The following is an 18,068-nucleotide window of genomic DNA, read 5'->3' as shown; positions in this document are numbered from 1 at the left end:
AGATTATAATGAGCATCCTGAAAAACCATTGATGCTGGAAAAATTTCCAGAGTTGATGTGATTTTGTTGTTGCAGTTTATATCCTTACTATTTCTCTCTTGCATCATTATTGTTTTGGTTTATATTTGCATGAAATTGATTTTATGTTACTATGGGTATATCTTTCCAATGTGTCTAATAAGGTAGTCCTTAGTTAAGCTACAGTTTAGAACAAATACTGAAAGAGTATTTAGCTATTACCTTATGCTCTCAGAGTATATGTTCTCAGAGATTAAAAATGCCAGAAATATTCCAGGTCCATTAAAGCTTGTTATGCTCTCAAGCTTCCGATAACTGAAATTAATCATAACGTTAATTGCATCAAGCAGTGTGTATTTTCAGCACTTCAGCTGAGGAGGAGGCAAATAAGTAAGAAAAGGTGGTCTTATCCAGGAATTCCCACTCCTGATTTTTGAGCATATTCAGTTATGCCAGGAATGACCCCAACTTAAAAAAAAAAACAAAAAAAAAAACCAAAAAAACCCCTTGTGTGCATACAGAACAAATTGCTTTGATAGACAGCTCCTGTTTCAGAAGAAGTCATGTCTCCTGGAGAGTTATCCACTTGGATAATAAAACCATTGCATATACACAGTATCATGACTTAAAGGTGACATCTATTTCCTTCCTTCTTCCTGAATTTCTGGCTCTGAGAATTTCAGTGCATATATTCAGTTTTGTACAGTGATATTATTTGCATTAAATTTTCCTTCAAGACTTTTCAAGTACAAATGCTTGTTCTTACAACATGTGTAATCAAACCTACAAAGTAGTGGATTGTTTGTTCTTATCAGAAGACTGAAACAAGTAATTTGGTAGCTTATAAAAAGACTATTTTTACTATTTTAAATACATGTGCAAAATTATTTTGTGTGGTTATGGCTAAATGGAATTAGTTATGATTGTCTAATGTGCTGTAGAGAAATCCATGGAGATTGTGGATGTAATCCCCATTATGCCTTGTACTTTTATGACTTGGTCTGGCCATGCTTGAATTGAACAGCCACTGCTCAGCCCTGAATTTGGTTCTGAGCCAAAAGTGCATTTATTCCAAAAATTCGTTTTAAACATTGGGCATGTGTGTGATGGGGGGGTGTGACCATGTGAGTATCACAGGCTGTTCTCTTAAGTGCTGCAGGGGGCAGCTTTGGAGGAGCTGTACGTGCTGCTACTGATTGGACTGAGGCTCCAAGTATAACATCACTGCTCGTGGCTTAGTGATAAGAATTAAGATATTCTGTGCAAAGGTACTTACTTAGTATCAGGTTATGGGATGCCTGAAAAATCCTCTGTGAACTTACTCTGTCAGATTCCTTTGTGAAACCCAACTGTTAGTTTTTAAACCTGACAGCAAAGAGTGGTACCTACCAAATAAGTGTGGCAGGCACACTGGTTTCCTGTTTGGGGTACTTGCTTGGGATTTCAGAGTTGAGAATTTTTGTTATATTTACAGAATATGGGTTGCATTGGAAAGTTCTGTATGAGTAGGCAACTTCTGTTACAATAAGCCTGAAACAAACAAATGCTGAGGATGTCCTGCTGTAACACCTCCTGTGTGGAAACTGCAGTATACTGGAGTTCTGTCAGGAAGAAAATTAGTAGAGACAGAAAGCTGTAAAAGCACAGTGAGTATTTGGGCTTTACATTCTGATTTGGACTTGCTGCCTTGTTATTGCAAAGAGGGCCTCAAAATATGAGCAACCAGTACACCATTATGCCTGAATTTTCAAAATCTATTAAATGTATGAATCATCTCATTTATTTTGCCTAGAACTCCACAGATTTTTGACTATACTTGCATAAACGGTTAATGTTCCGGTATGGTTCCAGTGTTTGTTATGGAAAGTACCATTTGTATAAATTAAGGAACTACTCTTTTGCTATAACCAGACTCCTGGCACTTTATTTTGCCTCTCTGGCCTGCTAAAACCTGTCTGCAAATTACATTTTGTTCTGTGACTTTCCTGTATAGCATAGCATTGGTTGGGTTATAAAACATATTACTTGCATCGTTCCATGGAACTGGGCAGTCAGTGAACAGGAAGCCAGAGCTGGAATTTGGTTTGGCAGTGTGAACTGTGCTACCTGGAGAGAGCACAACAGCCAAAGGGACAAAGAGGGAGACTTCTCAAGGAGATTTAAAGTGCTATTTTCTTTTAATTTCTCTGCTCATAGTTTTCTCTTCCCCACACCTCTACCCACTCTTCTGGGAAATAGGTATAGAGGCTCTTTGCCAGGATCCTTAGGCTATGCAACAAAAAACCTAAGAGAAATACCCTTTTACAAGCAATTGTATTCGATAATGACCTATATATTTTTGTGTACATTTTGAAAGGTCTAAAATTCTATGTTGAAAGTTAATTTATTCTCCAGGAGCAGATTCAAAGGTATTTATTATAGAGGTCAGCTACATTGTGCTGTGTAGCACTGTGGGACCATGCCTGTCTATTCCCAAAGGCTTTTAGGGGAGGTTTATGACTCTAAGGAGAAATATGGTTCATTGATAGGGACTATTCTATGAAAGGAGTGTGTACTTCCCCACAAAGTGTTGAGAATGGTTTTGCAGTTGAGCTGAAGTTTATTACGGGCTGAGATGAGTGGAAGTCTGTCTGCTAGTACCATTTCCTGGCATAATCTGGTACATGTGACACCTCAAGAGGTGCCTTGGGAGACAATTGCTGAGTGTGAGATGGACTGCTTCAGGAGGAGGGAGGAAGGATGGGCTGAAGTAAAGTTACCCAGTTGTTGCTATCTTGAGCCTATGACTGAGCTGCACGGACTCATTCTTCCCTCAGGGGACACAGGTGCGCAGAGCTATTTTTCTTTAATCACTCACATAAATTAAATTTATTCCTTTGCATTAAAATAATTAAATAAAGCTACGCCCTGTATCTTTTAGTGCCAGATAATATCTTTAAACCTTTGGCTCACCATTTTGCTATCAGCTGCAAGGTATTTTCCAGGGTGTGCTTAACCAATTTTACTATTGTCCTGAAAAGTGTTCTAGGCAGAGAATCCCCTGATAGCAATCAATATTCACACATACTTTTAATCACTGTATCCACTGGGAATAATCATTTCCGGGCTTCTCTTGAAGTCCACCCCACACTAAGATGAAAGGGCCTTCCATGCTGTGTATCAAGTGGCACAGGCTTGATGCTTACCAGGATATTAAACACAAATTAAAATGGTTTAGAGAATATTGATGTGGGTCTGAGGTTGGCCAGTTGCTGCTGAGGGGGTGATTCTGCCAAGTCTGGAGCAGATTGGCAAGAAGCAAGAACAGCCCTTGCCTTTCCTATATTCCCTAAGGGTTTTCTCCTGCTCTTTTAGGACACGACACTACTTGCAAAGGTACAGTAGGATACGTGTTTAGGATGGAGGTGTGTGGTTTGGGAACAGGGTTTGTGTGCTTTCCAGGTTAGGAATGATTTTCCTGGGTTCGTTGTAACTTGTCTTCTGATTGTTGAACTTGTAGATTTGGAAAGTCTACTGCTTGCTGGCTGGCACATCACCTCAGACTCGGCTCTTTGTTGCTCTAGCTTGGTTTCTAGCCAAAAACATCAAAGGGGCTCAGTGGTAAATCTGTGCTGCTTCCTCCCTGGCAAATGCTTGTTTTGTACAGTCTGCCCCCTGTAGAAGCAGCAAAACAGTTTGTGTTGCACCAAACTGTCTTTACTCAGGAGTCTTATAAGTGAGTGTCGTTCTGTGGTGAGGTATTGGCAGATCCACCATTTCTGAAATTCTCCTGTTTGGCCTAGGCAGTTATTTGAGATTGGATGTTGAGCAATATAACTCTCTCTTGGCATTCAGACCTGTTCCCCACCTGCCACATTCACTGATGCTTGTTTGGAAACAGATGTACTTTTATTTGCACCTTCAGGAGGAAAACTTTACAAAACAACCTTAAAGCTACTTGGCTTTGGTATAGAGGGGAGAGTAAAGAATACCTAAAGCTCTGCAACAGCCCCATCAAAACAGCATTGACAATCTGTGTAGGAAAGATGACCCAGAACAGAGATCAGGAACTCCTCTGGAGTAAGCGTTTTCCAGTGAAACTGCCTCACAACTCCTTATCTTCCTTCAATACCAAAATCTCAGGGGATTCTAAAAAAGGGTCAGTGCTGTTAATGACTAACTCTGTGTAGCCAGGAAGGAAAGCAGGATTTAGGTGATGAATTTTGCTATCTATTTCTGGGAGAAAGAAACCTCCACTCTCTAATTGAGGAAGCAGATGCTTGATGTCTTGTGTAAGGCACACAGCTGGGCTTGTCTGGCTCTGGGAAGGCCCCTTATATTCTAACTTCTGTCTCTTACTGTTTTTTATTTGCAGCTCAGCGACATGTCCTCACATACATGGAGGATGCAGTGAGTCAGCTGCTGGAGAACAGAGAAGATATTAGTCAGTATGGCATTGCCAGGTTCTTCACTGAATAGTAAGTACATCAGGATGCTGCCAATAGGGCCAGCCTGAGGAGGGCTTTTGGAAACAGACAGAATACATGGAGAATGGAACTGGACATTTGCTGGTTATGTTGTGAATGCTGGATTTTACTGGGTTAGTCAAGGGCTGCCTGAGTGTGTTTTGGAACTGTAGTGAGTTTTGTACAGTTCAGTACCTCTTCTATTACAAACATTAGTGTAAAGCAGTCACTCTGGGAAACAGTGATTTTAAAAACATGGAAAACCAAATTTTGCTTCTCTTGGTCAGGACTGTTAGTATCAAACTGCTTGAGAAATACTGAAGTAAACTGTTTCACAGACTGCTGCTGGTTTCAGCAGCACTCATTCTTCCTTTTCTTGAGTATGAATTTGAATTGTTTGTGTCCTTGTGGGATTGTTGTTCTGTTAAATGCTTTAATAGGATGTCTCTTCTTCCCTTAAAACCTGGGTAAGTCCTTAAGTACTGGACATGACCACTGTCTCTTCTTACTAATTTGCAAGAAAATTATTGAGGGAAAAACTATATGCTTTCTGTCCAGAGAAAGTAATACTGACATTAGTCAGCTGAGCAAATAGTTGGAAACAAGAGTTTAAGAAAGATAAAGAGCAGGATTACAATGACTCCACCCAGCAACAGGATTTCTTCACCGGAGTTGAAGGCAAGGTGGCTTTGAAATAACCTGCTGAAATTGTCATTGAGGCATCTCTGCAGATTAGCTTGCATCTAATTTCAAATTGACTCTTCTGTGTCCTTTCTAAACTTCTGATCATATATATACTTCAAAAATTAAATGGTGAGCAAGAGGTTGTTCACACAGTGAAACTGTTCAAAATGCTCTGTAGTATTTCTTCATCTTGATGTGATAACTATTTTCTTTTCACTTCCTGTTCCTCTTCTACCTTTAAAAGAATAAGTAGTGGTTCAAAACCATTATAATGAACAAAGCCATCACCATAGAGCAAAACCCTCAGACTGACTTAGGTGCTGGAGATCTTGTTTTTCCCATTTATTTTCAGAGATACAATTTTTACAATATTTTCTTGTTCACAGTGAGCATCTTGTGGAGTTTCTGATTTCATTAAAGGATTATAGGACTATATATATTATATATATATATATATATATATATATATATAAAATAGAATTATATATTATATATTATGTATTATATATTATAATATTATTTATTATATATCTAGGAATATAGGATTATATATTTTCTGTAGGAAAAGGATTCTTTTTCATTCATTCTGTAATACAGAACTAGTAGTTCTTTTTTCTTTTTTCTTTTCTAAAATATCTGGAATTTAGCAGACGAAACTGTGTCCCCATACCAAAGCACAAACAATCTTAGTAATTTTGAGAGCTGTGAAGATTTGAAATGTGGGACTCTTCATTTAAAGTGGAGAATAAATGATAGCCAACATGGGTGTAGAATGTGAAGTTTCATATTATGAAAATATTATATGTTCTGGCTCCCAGGGCTTAGTGGTGAACCCTCACTGCCCAGAAGATTTCTGTTCATCCACTCAATGTTTGTTCCTGCTGTGCTTTGAAGGCCACACTTCTTTCCCAAGCAAATAAATTTGATCTTCAGTCTCAGCATCTTCAAGCTCAAAGATAACTTGTGAGATTCCAGAAGGTTTGTGGGCATTGTCCCACTGTTTTCCATAATCCATGTTTTTCTGAAGGAGAGGATTGGAATGGAGATATTTTGAAGTATGCTGCAGATTTGAGATGAAGGGACTTGGTATTAGCATGTCCAGTTTTTAAAATTGTCTTTTCCCTATTTATGCTGACTTAAAATTAGAGACCAAGCCCAGGTTTAGAAAGCTAGCGGGCAGTTTGGCAGGCCCAAACCAGTAATTTTTTTTAAAAGTCTTTATGGTGTAAAAGAACGACTTCTGTAACTTTTCAGAAATTAAATTAATCTGTCAAGGACGGGTATTAGATATTTTCCAAACTCCTTTCAGAGGGCATACTTCTCAATGTAGTGGTGTTCCATGGACCTCTCTGCTGGATTCACTGCTGAAGAGCAACCTGATGGCATTTCCATCATGCATTGCAATGCCCCTCTTTATCATGTCAGTTCAAGTCTTTGAGCCAGTTACAGCAACTTGGGTTTTTTTGGTAATTAAGAAAACTTTGTTGGGACTTAGCATACCTGAGTGAAATTTCAGAATTGAAAATTATACAGTCATTTAGTTCTGTATGGATCAAGCAGTAAGTGTTTTGCTGGCAATGAGTATTTCAGTTTTTCTAAGAAACAGAATTGGGTATGTATTTCACTGCTCTCCACCATCTAGCACTGTGATTGCTGATTGCAGAGGACTAACCTTGATCTCTACAGTTTTCCTTCCAGAATAGTCTTCATGGATAGTTTTTTCTCCCACTTTATTCCAGTGTTCATTTGTCCCAATCATGTGGACATCTGCTTTCAATCTTGGGAGTACCTTGAGGCTTCCCTCATCTGGCTCACTCCTGACCCTTACAGGAACAGGGATCAATCACCCCTCTGCCAATTAATCCACATCTTTTAGTTAAACAAGTAAAATTATGCCTCTCTTAGGACTAATCTTGACTTTATAGATACGCTGAAATGCTACTGGTATTTGTTCATTACAAGCTTGAGAAATCTCAGCTCTGCTCTTGAATCTTCGTGAAATGCAGACTCTTGAAAACCCTCTGTGTAATTACACACTAATGCTGCTTTGCTTCTTCCAGCCTGATGTCTGTGCCAACATATCTTAAAGGAACATGCTCCCCCTATACATTATTTATTATCCTGTTTTCTTGATCTTTTCTATACTGAAGAAGACCAGGGCCCTCATTCTAATGCATTTGATCATGCAGAGGGAATGTGCATAGCATCCCACTTTATATTTTCTGGGCTCTTAAAAGAGTCTGTGTCTTTTTTTCATTTCAGCTTAAAGAACCAGCAAGAAAAAAAAATAGATGAAGAGACTTCCTACTAGTACATTTTACTTTTTTTGTAGGCTAACCCTTTGCTTGAAACTTTCTCTTCCAGCATGCAGGTAGGTGTGCTGCTCTGTTCAAGACTCTTTGGAAAGCTCAGAAATAATAACCAGTTGTAACTTATCTTGGTTAGGAAATTGGTTTTGCCATAACTTTGTTTGATAAATCAAACACAAGTGAACTGGAGACAAGAGAATGGACCTTTTTTTTTTTTTTTTTTGAGTCTATATATTTTTGTTGCAAAAATGCTTCTCCTTTTCTCTTGTTTCTGGTGAAATATGTCCTGACCACCTGCTAGCTGGAGCGTGACTGAGAAAAAACTCTTGCTTTTAGCTTGTAGATGTAGCACTGCTTCCACTGGACTCTGCAAACTGATGGCTGAGATCCCCTTTTCCTCTAAAGAGCATTTCTGCTGGCTCTAATTTGAACGCCCCTGCTGGATCTTATGTGACAGTTTAACCGTATTTATCTGAGGAGGTATCTGTGGTGTGTGTGACAAGGCTGAGGGTCAGATACAGCTTTTAGATCTGTTGTGTGCCTGGCAATTCAAAATACCAGCTCAGCACTGTGTAGAGCCTTGTTTTACAGGAAGGAACATTTGCTTTGTTCCTAGTAACAAGACTGACAGTGCTATATAGTTTGGGATCCTTGGGAAGGAAGATGTTATCATGGTGAGAAGTATCAACTTCTAGCAATGAAAGTACCTCATTTTCTCTTGCTGTCTGGATTGGCTGGAATGATTTGTTCAACTCTTTCCTTAGGGACAAATGTGATACTGCTCCTTTGGCTTTCTCTGGCAATAGACACAGGCTTTGGTATCAGACAAACTTTTGGCTTGTTCAGTCCTTTATTGCTGTACAACATAATAGAAATAAATCTGTAGAGTAAACAATGTCCTTCTCTTTAAAAATGTCTCAATACCCTTGGGGCAGGAGGGCAGGGGGGAAGGGCCAGGAACAAGACAGATGGGATGCCCATGAGAACTAAGCCACTCACTGAAGGCAACCTTAATTGGCAACTGGAAATAAGCTGAATTATCTGATTATGAAAAGAAGAGATTCTTAGAGCTAGCTTAGAGCCATCAATTTTCTTTTTTCTTTGCATCTGTGTATGTAGGCCTTATCACCATCATCATCTTGCTGTCATCTGCTCTGCATCTTTCCCCTTTTCAGAGTAACTTGTTTTGTCTTGTTTGCAAGGATAGTGTAAGCTCTTCAAGACAGAAGTGATATTGTACTGCATGTACTTTACAGCACCTAGCATTGTAGAATGTCGACTCTGTACAATTACAGTACAAACAGCAAAAACAGTAGTGAGAAGGTCCTTAGGGCTTTGACAAGTTGCGCCAGATTCCCTTTCTGAGAGATGAAGCCATTCATTTGAATTTCTCAGTACAACTGTTTGGGGGAGGGGCATTGGTTGTTGGGGTTTTTTAGAGTTAGTTCTTTGTGTTTTGGGCAAATCAGTAGTATTTGTGAGATATTAATACTTTTAGGATATTACCTAAAATATTGATATTCTCTCTGATATAATCTTCTGAGCAATTGCAAAAAAACCCTCAACATTTCGTGTATTCTTCAAATACTGTCCTGATTCCTGCATGTCTTCCGCTATGGAGAGAAAAAGATAAAATGATGCCACTCAATGCAAGATTGCACGGAGCCATGTGATCAGTATCAAGCTGCTGCTGTCAATGACCTAGCTGTGCTGCACCCCTTTGGGCTGAAAATCTCAGCTGGGATAATGTGCTTGATGGTTCTTGACAGGCTTTTACTTGGGATTCCTTGACCCCTAGGGCACTGCGTACGACTGCTGTCTGCCTCTCCTTTGCTCTTCAGTTATCAGGGAAAAGAGAGTGAATATATGAACTCAGACACAGCACTTGTGCCAGAAGCTCTGAGGAGGTTTTGCAGTTAATGTGTATAAGTTGCTGTGAAAGAAACATTTTGAAAGTGTCTCTCCACAGACTACAATGGATTTGCAGGACTGAATTTGTTGATAAATCTTTCTGGGGAACCTACAGTAATTGCATATTTCTCCACTAAGAGTGTTGCTAATGGACACAAAGCCTTTCTGTTAGTCCCTTTGTTGCCTTCCAGTCTCACCTCTGCAGAGAAGCGTTGTCAGAAGGGCAAACTCTCTTTCTTGTAATTGAATTTCTCCAGCCCACCTTAGAAATGGGATTTCAATACCTCCTGCCCACTGTGCATGGGGTATGTGTTTTGTATGAGAGCTGTGGAAGATCTGGGGGTTGTGGATAACTCTATATGACATTTAAATTATGTGAATTTTGTCTGGAACCTGTGTATCTGTCACCCTATGTTTTTATTATAGAATTCCTTTATGGGAGAAACAGCACTGGGATTTTGATATGACAGCCAGGATCTATGAACTCCTGATTTTCCCAGAGTTGTTTCTCTGTAACAAACATTGCAACAAGTCCTAACCTGACAAATATGCTGATTGGGATAACTGCTGTTGAGTAAACAGATGGAAAAAATGCATATATTAATCTCAATAACACAATTCCCACTGTAGTTTGTACATGTTGCCAATATATTAGAAAATGTAGTATTGTCTTACCTTATACTTGAGAATCTTACAGATGAGTGGATATTCAGATGTGTCCCTTGCAAAGAAATACAAGGGGGATGAAAAGATAAAAAATCTTTTTGGTAAACAGGATTATCTTGGAACAATTGTAACAAAGCAGTAGCAGAATTGAACTTAAAAGAAAGTATTTAAAGTATTTACCAGTGATGCTCTATGTGGTAATATACTCCACATAAGAAACTTCTTATACTGTTTGGTGACAAAAGAATCTGCAGGATTTGCCAAAACATATGAATGTTAATACTGGATATCAGCATCTTGTCAGCACAGGGTTGTTATCCATGATGTCTGCACTTACATACTGACTTGACCTGCACTGTGTTCTTGCTCTTTGAAAAGAGGCAATCACAGTTTCCATGTGCAGTGTGATCAGATTATGATGCTCCTAGTATAGACACACAGGAGTAGCAGTGCAGTCTTTCCCCACGTCTTTCCTATTCCTTCACATCATGGAAATTACATACTTACTTGTGGTCTTTTTCAGAATAGCTGCAGCAAGAGTTGGCTGACTACTTTATGGAGACCTTATGTAATTGGGTATATTTTATTTTTTCTTACAGCCTTGAAGGTTGAAATGCAACACATGTGCCATGAAATTGAGCTTCCTTTAGATTAAAGCCAACTGCATACAGGTGGTGTGGATAGCTAATAAAACTGGAAAGAAATTTCCCAAAAGCCAGAGTCCAGGAATGTGGCAAATGGTACAAGCATCAAGACAATATATATCTGAGTTAACTTTGTGCCTTTTCTCTGTGCTAGAGTTGAATGTACTATCTTCTCTCTAGCTTTAGTTTTTAACTAGTAAAACTCTCGTTTATGCTACCAATTTTTTTATTGCTTTTCATCATAGTTACTGATATTACTAGTACAAATTTGGAGAAGGCTATGATCCCAGCTGGGAGCTAAGATCAGGCTTTCGTGACTTGAAATGTATGAACTTATACAGGCTGAGGGGTGGACAGATTGAGAGGAGCCCTGCCAAGAAGGCCTTGGGGATACTGGTGGATGAAAGGCTGGACAGGAGCTGGCAATGTACATCACACATCAATGTGCATTCCTGGGATGTCACAGAGTCTTCTGTTTAGTTTTACTTTCTCCATCAGTCTGCTAATTTTTTTTTTATTTTATATCTGTGATATTGGCTGGTTCCTGCCCTGTTCTTGCATTTCTTATCATGCATCTCTGTTGTGGTTTTGTTTCTATCCTTGCAGAAGTGAAAGGGCCCCCAGGTCAGAATTGGGGAGCTCTGGAAATCTTGTATTGTCCATCTTCCACTGAGAAAAGGTCTGTAGTAGAGTTTGCCGTGATGCAAGGTAGATATTCAATGCTGATATAACTGTTTGACCAGCAGCTTTCCCCATCATTCTGGAAAATTGCTCACTTGTGCTTGCTGAGTCACTGTTGGAATATATAGGAAAAGATGAGAAACATAAATAGTGATATATCCACCACAGATGTAGTGGGACTACTTACAGTCTTTTGCATACAATCTGCAATGTGTATATAAAGCAGTAATCTCACCTCATGCTTGGTCACATGCTTGAAAGATTGGATTTCCTGCAGTTTCTCAAAGTTTTTTGAAGGAAACTGTTTTAGTAATATGAAATTGGGAACTGGAATTCAGTAGAAATGCACTCAAGAATAGCAGCTTTGGAAAAACATAGCAGCGTAGAAAGTTTGGTACATGGTGTTTTTTCCCATATTGTATGTGGGGGTTTAAAAATTATTCTTAAGAATGAAAGGCATAGTTTTATAATTTTCTGTTAGTAATATTTTCTTTTTAACATTCTATTTCCTCCAATAAAGCTTTTGATGTTTTCAGCAGTAGGAGTACCGCTGTTGGATACATGGTAACTTCATGAATAGCAGTACCTCTCTCTGTGGTACTAACTCACATGGTTTAGTTCTTGTTTTAATGAAGCACTTTGGCATGGGTCTAGGCTACTTCATGTATATAGGAGATCAGTTTTAGAGTTCTTGGCTTACATCTGTCTAAACCTATAAGGCTTCCTATTAAATTGGAATCAAGTAGTGTAAGTTTAAGGAACGCTTTTTTCTTCCCAGAAATACCTTTAAAGAAAGATTGATGAGAATTGAAGTTGGGGTTTGGTTTTCTGTTGTTGGTTTGGGGGTTTTTTCCAGTTTTGTGTTTTTGGAAGGACTTTTGTGTTTGTTCTTAGGCTGCAAAATGTTGAGGCATCACAGAAAACCTTGAGGTACATTTCTCATTGCTGTGCTAAGAGGATGTGTTCCCTAATATATGTGTTCCCTTGTGGACAAGACCAACAGATGGAAATTTTTTCCTAAATTAGGTATGCCAAACTGTAAAAATCAGCAAATGTTTGCAGCAATGGGATCTGATAAGATCCCATAATAGGATTCCTTATCCTTAACAGGATAAAATCTCTTAACTATGGCTGCATCTCCATTAATATTAAACACCAAAAGTCTTGTAAGCCTGAAAATGCATTTTTGCAATGTGGTTTATCTTCCTTTTCTGTAAAAACAGCACAAAACAATAGCAAGAAAAGCAAAAAGTCTAGTTTCTTGAAATCTGCATGTCTTCAGAGAACCTGAGATTTTCTGTGCAGTGCTATGTTGAAACCATACAGATCCCAGAATACATTAGCTTTAGTGAGTTGCAATAACCATGTCCTGCAAATTTAGTATTATTGTGTATCTTCAAGTGAATTAAACAAACTGTAGCTGCTCAACACTGTAGCCAAGAACTTGTAGTGAGCACAAAGTGGTTTAGCTAAGCAATCTCCAAATGCAGAGTTAGCATTAATGTCAAATGATGTAACTTCATCTATATTAGGGAATTTTGGCAAGGTTCATTTGTTGCCATGATGAAAATATTGGAAGCTGCTTAGTCTTTGATGTGCTATAGTTCTTGCCAAGGCAACTGAATTGGATGACAGAGTACCAGTTGTAAATTTCTTCCTCTGAAATTCTCCAGTCAAAGGAAGGCTGAAATGAGCAAATACGGAATCTGTTTGCATGGCACCAGTATCAAATCTCTTTGGAACAGGTATTCAGTTATATTTCAGTATTTTGTGTGTCATCACAGCCATAACATGATTGGGCTGCTACCTTTTAAAATAACTAAAAGTCTAGTTTATTAAACATGGAACTGTCTTACAATAGGAGAATTCATGCAGAATGGAGCAAGCAGGCCCTTACTTTTATATATGCTTTGGCCTCAACTTTCTGCAAAGTCAATTTGCTTTTACATGGCATTTTACTTTGATCTCAAGAGTTCAAGATGGGTGCAGTTCCTCAATAATTTTCAAATCCATACTCCTCCTTTGGTGGACATTTATGCTTTGGTATCAAAATCCATCTCCAGCCGATGTCAATTCCATAGCTACTTTCTGAAGTGTTAGATAAGAGGAAATCAGAGTATTACTTGTGTGGCTTGTGTTTTTAATAGTGTTTTTCATCTTTGTGCCATCCTGTCACCCTTGCCACAGGTTCACGGTATGGTTTCTGTGGCATCTTAAATCTAGTGAATGAATTCCACAACATGACAGGGAGGACAGAAATACTCATTGGTTAATAAAGGAAGCCAAAGAATAGAGATCATGGTGTATGATAATGAAGCTAACAGAGGACTTGTAGCTCCCATACCCTCAGAATATAGAGAGTTATAGAGCAGTTCAGAAGGAATTTTCTTCTTGCCCCAAAATGTCAAGTTGAACTACTTTGAACAAATACTTAATAGATTAGCTGGAGAGTTATCAGTTTTCCTTGTGTAGTTATAATTTTGGATTGGTTTATTATTTATGTATTTAGTTTAGGTTTCGGCAGAAAAAAACAGGTTTTTTTGAGGGAAGCTGGGTAGCAACTTGCAGTCTTCTCCATAAAAGCTAGTTATAATGGTGTTCATGCAGCTATTCCAGTGGTATGCAACTTATACAGTTTCCTACTGTAAAAAATAAATCTCTGTTTATACCAGCAAGACTTCTGCAGACTCCCTGTAACACCATGTAGTCTGAAATTGCACCTGATCAGACTGAAAGAGCTGGTCATGGGTGATTGATGCTTATCTGTGAAGGCTTCTTTACTTTTCCCTTAAGCACCTTGGAGGGCTTCTGCAGGGCTGTTTATGGTCTTTCATTATATGCCCTTTCCCGTCTTCCTGAATACTAGGCTTCCCAGCTCATAATTCTAAGAAGAAGCTTTATTTCACAGTAGAAAGGGGCCCCAATATGTGGCCTATTATATCCATATCAGCTTGCTTACCCTTTTCAAACAGCTATTGTGTTTTAATAGGGCCCTGCCTGGCAGGGGGAGTCCTTAATTCCTGACATGTAAGAATGGTCAGCTTGAGTTACAGCAAACTGCAGGATGCTGCTCTGATCAAAAGGCCTCTGTTTTTAAAGATTCCCACGTCCCCACCCCTCCCCATTTGCCTTTTAATTTTTTTTTTTTTTAAATCCTGGGCTACTAATTCAACACAGTATGGTCATTTTAGCTTGGGATTTGCAAGGCTTGAGGTGTTAAATTACTGACCTAGCATATGAAAAATTAAGGGAGAGGGACTCTAAAAAAGATAAAGGCTTTCTGGGTAATAACAAGCAAGCGCAGCAACTCCTTTAATCCTTTCCTTCTCCAGAATCTATAAACTGGTCTCAGAGGGTTTGATTTGCTACAAAGCAACATAAGAAAGCTTGTTCACTGCCTACTCTGAGCTGTGTCACAGGTGCTGTGGTTCATTTCCTTCATCCCAGTACATGGGATAATCTTTGTACCACCTGCATTAAGTCTGCCATGAATACAGAGATTCCTAGCCTATATTAAGAAGTCTGAAAACACGTAATTAAAATTTGTCGCTCCTTTCCCTCTTTCCACACCCTTCAGCTGAAGTAATCTTGAGTGCATGAGACAGGAAGGATCTCAAAAGATCCAGTCTCTGTGTTTGCAGTCTTATATCACCCAATCTTGCCAAAAGTTTTTAATATTAATGATTTCCTATCTGCCTAGTTGTTAAAAAACCTGATTATTTTCCCTTAAAGCCAGTCATCAGGAATAACTTATAGCATCTGTTTTGTCTTAACACATTTCCAAGGAAATGTCTAAAAAGCACTGCTAATTTCGTTAGAGGGAGATGATGGTTTCCTTGAGGTTGACCTCAGTGTCCCAAGTTCTAAGATGTGTGGAATTTAAAAAAGCACTTGAAACAATGGCTTTGAATTGAGGAATGCTCATAGTCCTACACTACTTTCCAAGGGGGATACCTAAAAAAGCAGTCCAGTGATTCATCTGAATATTGCAAATATTGTAGTACTCTTAACCCAAGAGGTGAAGAATAAAATGATCTTAAATTACATTCATACAGCAATAATCTAATCACTACAACAGTGATTTTTTTTTTACCCAGTTATGCCTCCAGTTTTAAGTGTTCCCTCTCAGGGTTCCTTCTAGGCAAGGTAAACCTCACTTTACTATCTCAGAGCATAGCCTTGGGCTAAGTGCAGTTGGTTATTTGGGGATGCTTTATTGTTGTGGATGAGTTATTTAACAATAGAAATTGCCTGTTTTGTAAAGCCTTTTGTATTTCAGTATTTTCTATTGCTAGAGCTAGTTATTTGTTACCCATTGTAGCATAGTCTCTAATCCTAATACTCCTGGTTATCCCTACTTACTGTGCTTTAGTTCACACAGTGAAACAGTCTTGGAGCTCTGGGTTCCTTTCAGATGGGGCTCAACTGGAAGATGTGTTCCTTCTGCAAATGAGCATTCAGTTAATGGGACTAGATTGAAGTAGTCCAGGGCATGTGTCAAGAAAAACAAATCCTGGGATGCCCATGATGTTGACATCAAATCCTCCGCACTGTTTTTCTCTACAGACCTTTCAGTCAGTCTAAACATAGCCTCTGACAGCAACTTTGCATTTGAGACTACCTTATTTTTGCTTGAGACACTCAACTCTGTTTTAATGACTTAGACACTTGTGTAGCTGGCAAGAGAAGGGTGTGTGTGGGGGTGTGCGTGTAAGTGGTTTATGCTCAAGAAGCCTTCAAAATTTTTTCTTCATCATACTCTTGATAGAAGGTGCGAGCAGTAATGCTGTCAATTAAGGAAATATGGTCATTGTTCCTTGTTTTCCATTTGGTAGAGGAGGGGTCCTGTGAACTTGTTCAGCTCTTTGCATGGTAACCAAAGGTGGCACCTGCTAGGGGGACAGCAGGGTCCTGGCAAGCTCTTCCATCCTTCTTGAGGACTTGGGACTCTGCATTGTGCGTATTTGGCTTTGCCTGAGTTCAGCAGGCAGAGGCTAACTGCTGTAATGGGTTTCAATTGAGATGTTACCATAGCATCCTGGGACTTTTACAATCTATTTAGAAGTCCAAAGGTTTGAAAAGAGTGCTTGAAAGTTTCTGGACTCTGGCAGGTTGCCGAAAAGTAAATGCACAAAAGACAAAGCCTTATGAAAGCTGCTCTGTTTAGAGAAGCAGCACCTGAGTGCTAGGATTCCCAGCACAACCATTTTTGAGAGCTGGGGCTGTTTTATCACAGTCTCCTCCCAAATCTTTTTTCTTCCCCTCACGTGTATGTCCCATCCCACAAGATTAGCCTGGGTGTGCTGCCAGATGCAGCCCTCTCCGCAGTGGTGGTGGAGGAGACTGTTCTGGGGCTTGGCTGCTCTGGGGCACAGAAAGGAAAGGAGTGAGAAAGCATCCAGAAGCCCCTACTGTAAGAATTTCTTTAGATATCCCCATCAGCTGAGAACCTTGCTTTATTCTTCTCTCATCTTTCTTCAGAATTTTCTCACAAGTGAATGCAAAAAGCTGTTTTGTTAACAGAGTATCCAGTTGCCTAACAATTCTTGTGTGAAATATGAGTGCTCACAGTAAACTGGTGTTAACTAATGAACATTCAATTCAATTTGTAGCCTTGGTTTCAGCAAGGCAAATAAAATCACATCATTAATAACTGTTGTTACTCTTCTAATTTTCCTACTCTATTTACTGGTAGAGGACTGAAGCAAGCATTAGGTTTGCAATAGGAGGCATGGAGACTAACACAGTTGTTGAAAGCTTTCTTCTAGAAGGAATCTCTTGCAGATGGCTACACTTTAAATGCCTGAAAGAGGAAAAAGAGCAATTAACCAGAGAAGTGAAAAATTGTTTTCCCTGCTTCTGGATCCCAAACCCATTTCTAAGTGATTGAGGACAAAGTAAAAACTTGTTGAGGTACCCTGGTTTTTTCCTAAGTCTTTATTCTTCAAATGTGCTGAAAAGCTCTGGCCACTTAACTTTGCTAACAGTATGAGCTGTTCACTGAGAGGAGGACAGATAGAGGGAAGACTGAGCAATCCTAAGGGAAGAATCTCAGCAGCTGTTCAACTTGCTGAGAATGATTGAGCTTAATGGTTAAGTTTGTTCCTTTATTGTTGATACCTTGCTTAAGCCATTCCTCTGACTGCAGCTTATTTAATTTCTGTATTCAAAAGATATTGGGAAAAACATCTGTTTGCATGTATAAAAATCAAGATAAGGTGTTGGTCATATGCCCTACCTACTGTTGGAATACATGTAACAACATAGGGTTGTCATAATTTTTCTTTCTTCTAGAAATGTTTACCTGTAAGATTGCCACATTAATGGTACCTTCATCTCTGGGTGGCTGTTAAAAAAAAGGTGGCCAAGTTATTTTGGTACTGGCCATCTACCCATGATCTAGGAATTTCAACATATATAGTTTATTCAAAATATATAGTGTTCCTGTCCCTTGTAGTGATCTTGACCCTATCTGAGAATAGATTTGTCATTGGGCTGCTTGCTGGATAGCTCCACCATGGGCTGGTTCCTCTGAGCTGAACTTTTACTACTTATAAAAAGGAATGTAAGTAGTAGGGTGTCTGAAATGTAACATCTTAACTGGGATAAAATTCTGACTCCCAGGCTTGCAATCTTGAGCTTTTGGGGGAAAATCCTTCCATTGTATAGTTAAACAAAATCCTCCTTTACTCAACTAGCTGGAGGCACTT

The 18,068-nt window shown here is 39.0% G+C and overlaps 1 protein-coding gene across 1 annotated transcript in view; it reads left to right on the top strand.

Annotated features, from left to right (window-relative positions):
• CSTPP1 (centriolar satellite-associated tubulin polyglutamylase complex regulator 1) overlaps nucleotides 1–18,068 on the top strand; it is a 79,821-nt gene that overhangs the window by 4,735 nt on the left and 57,018 nt on the right. Inside the window, exon 2 of the mRNA XM_054634913.2 lies at nucleotides 4,373–4,475. Within this exon, the coding sequence (XP_054490888.1) occupies nucleotides 4,373–4,475 (103 nt within the window). The remainder of the gene's footprint in view (nucleotides 1–4,372; nucleotides 4,476–18,068) is intronic.

This window comes from Agelaius phoeniceus, chromosome 6 (genome assembly GCF_051311805.1).
Source record: "Agelaius phoeniceus isolate bAgePho1 chromosome 6, bAgePho1.hap1, whole genome shotgun sequence".
Lineage (NCBI taxonomy): Eukaryota > Metazoa > Chordata > Aves > Passeriformes > Icteridae > Agelaius > Agelaius phoeniceus.
This window is presented reverse-complemented; position numbering and strand designations above follow the sequence as displayed.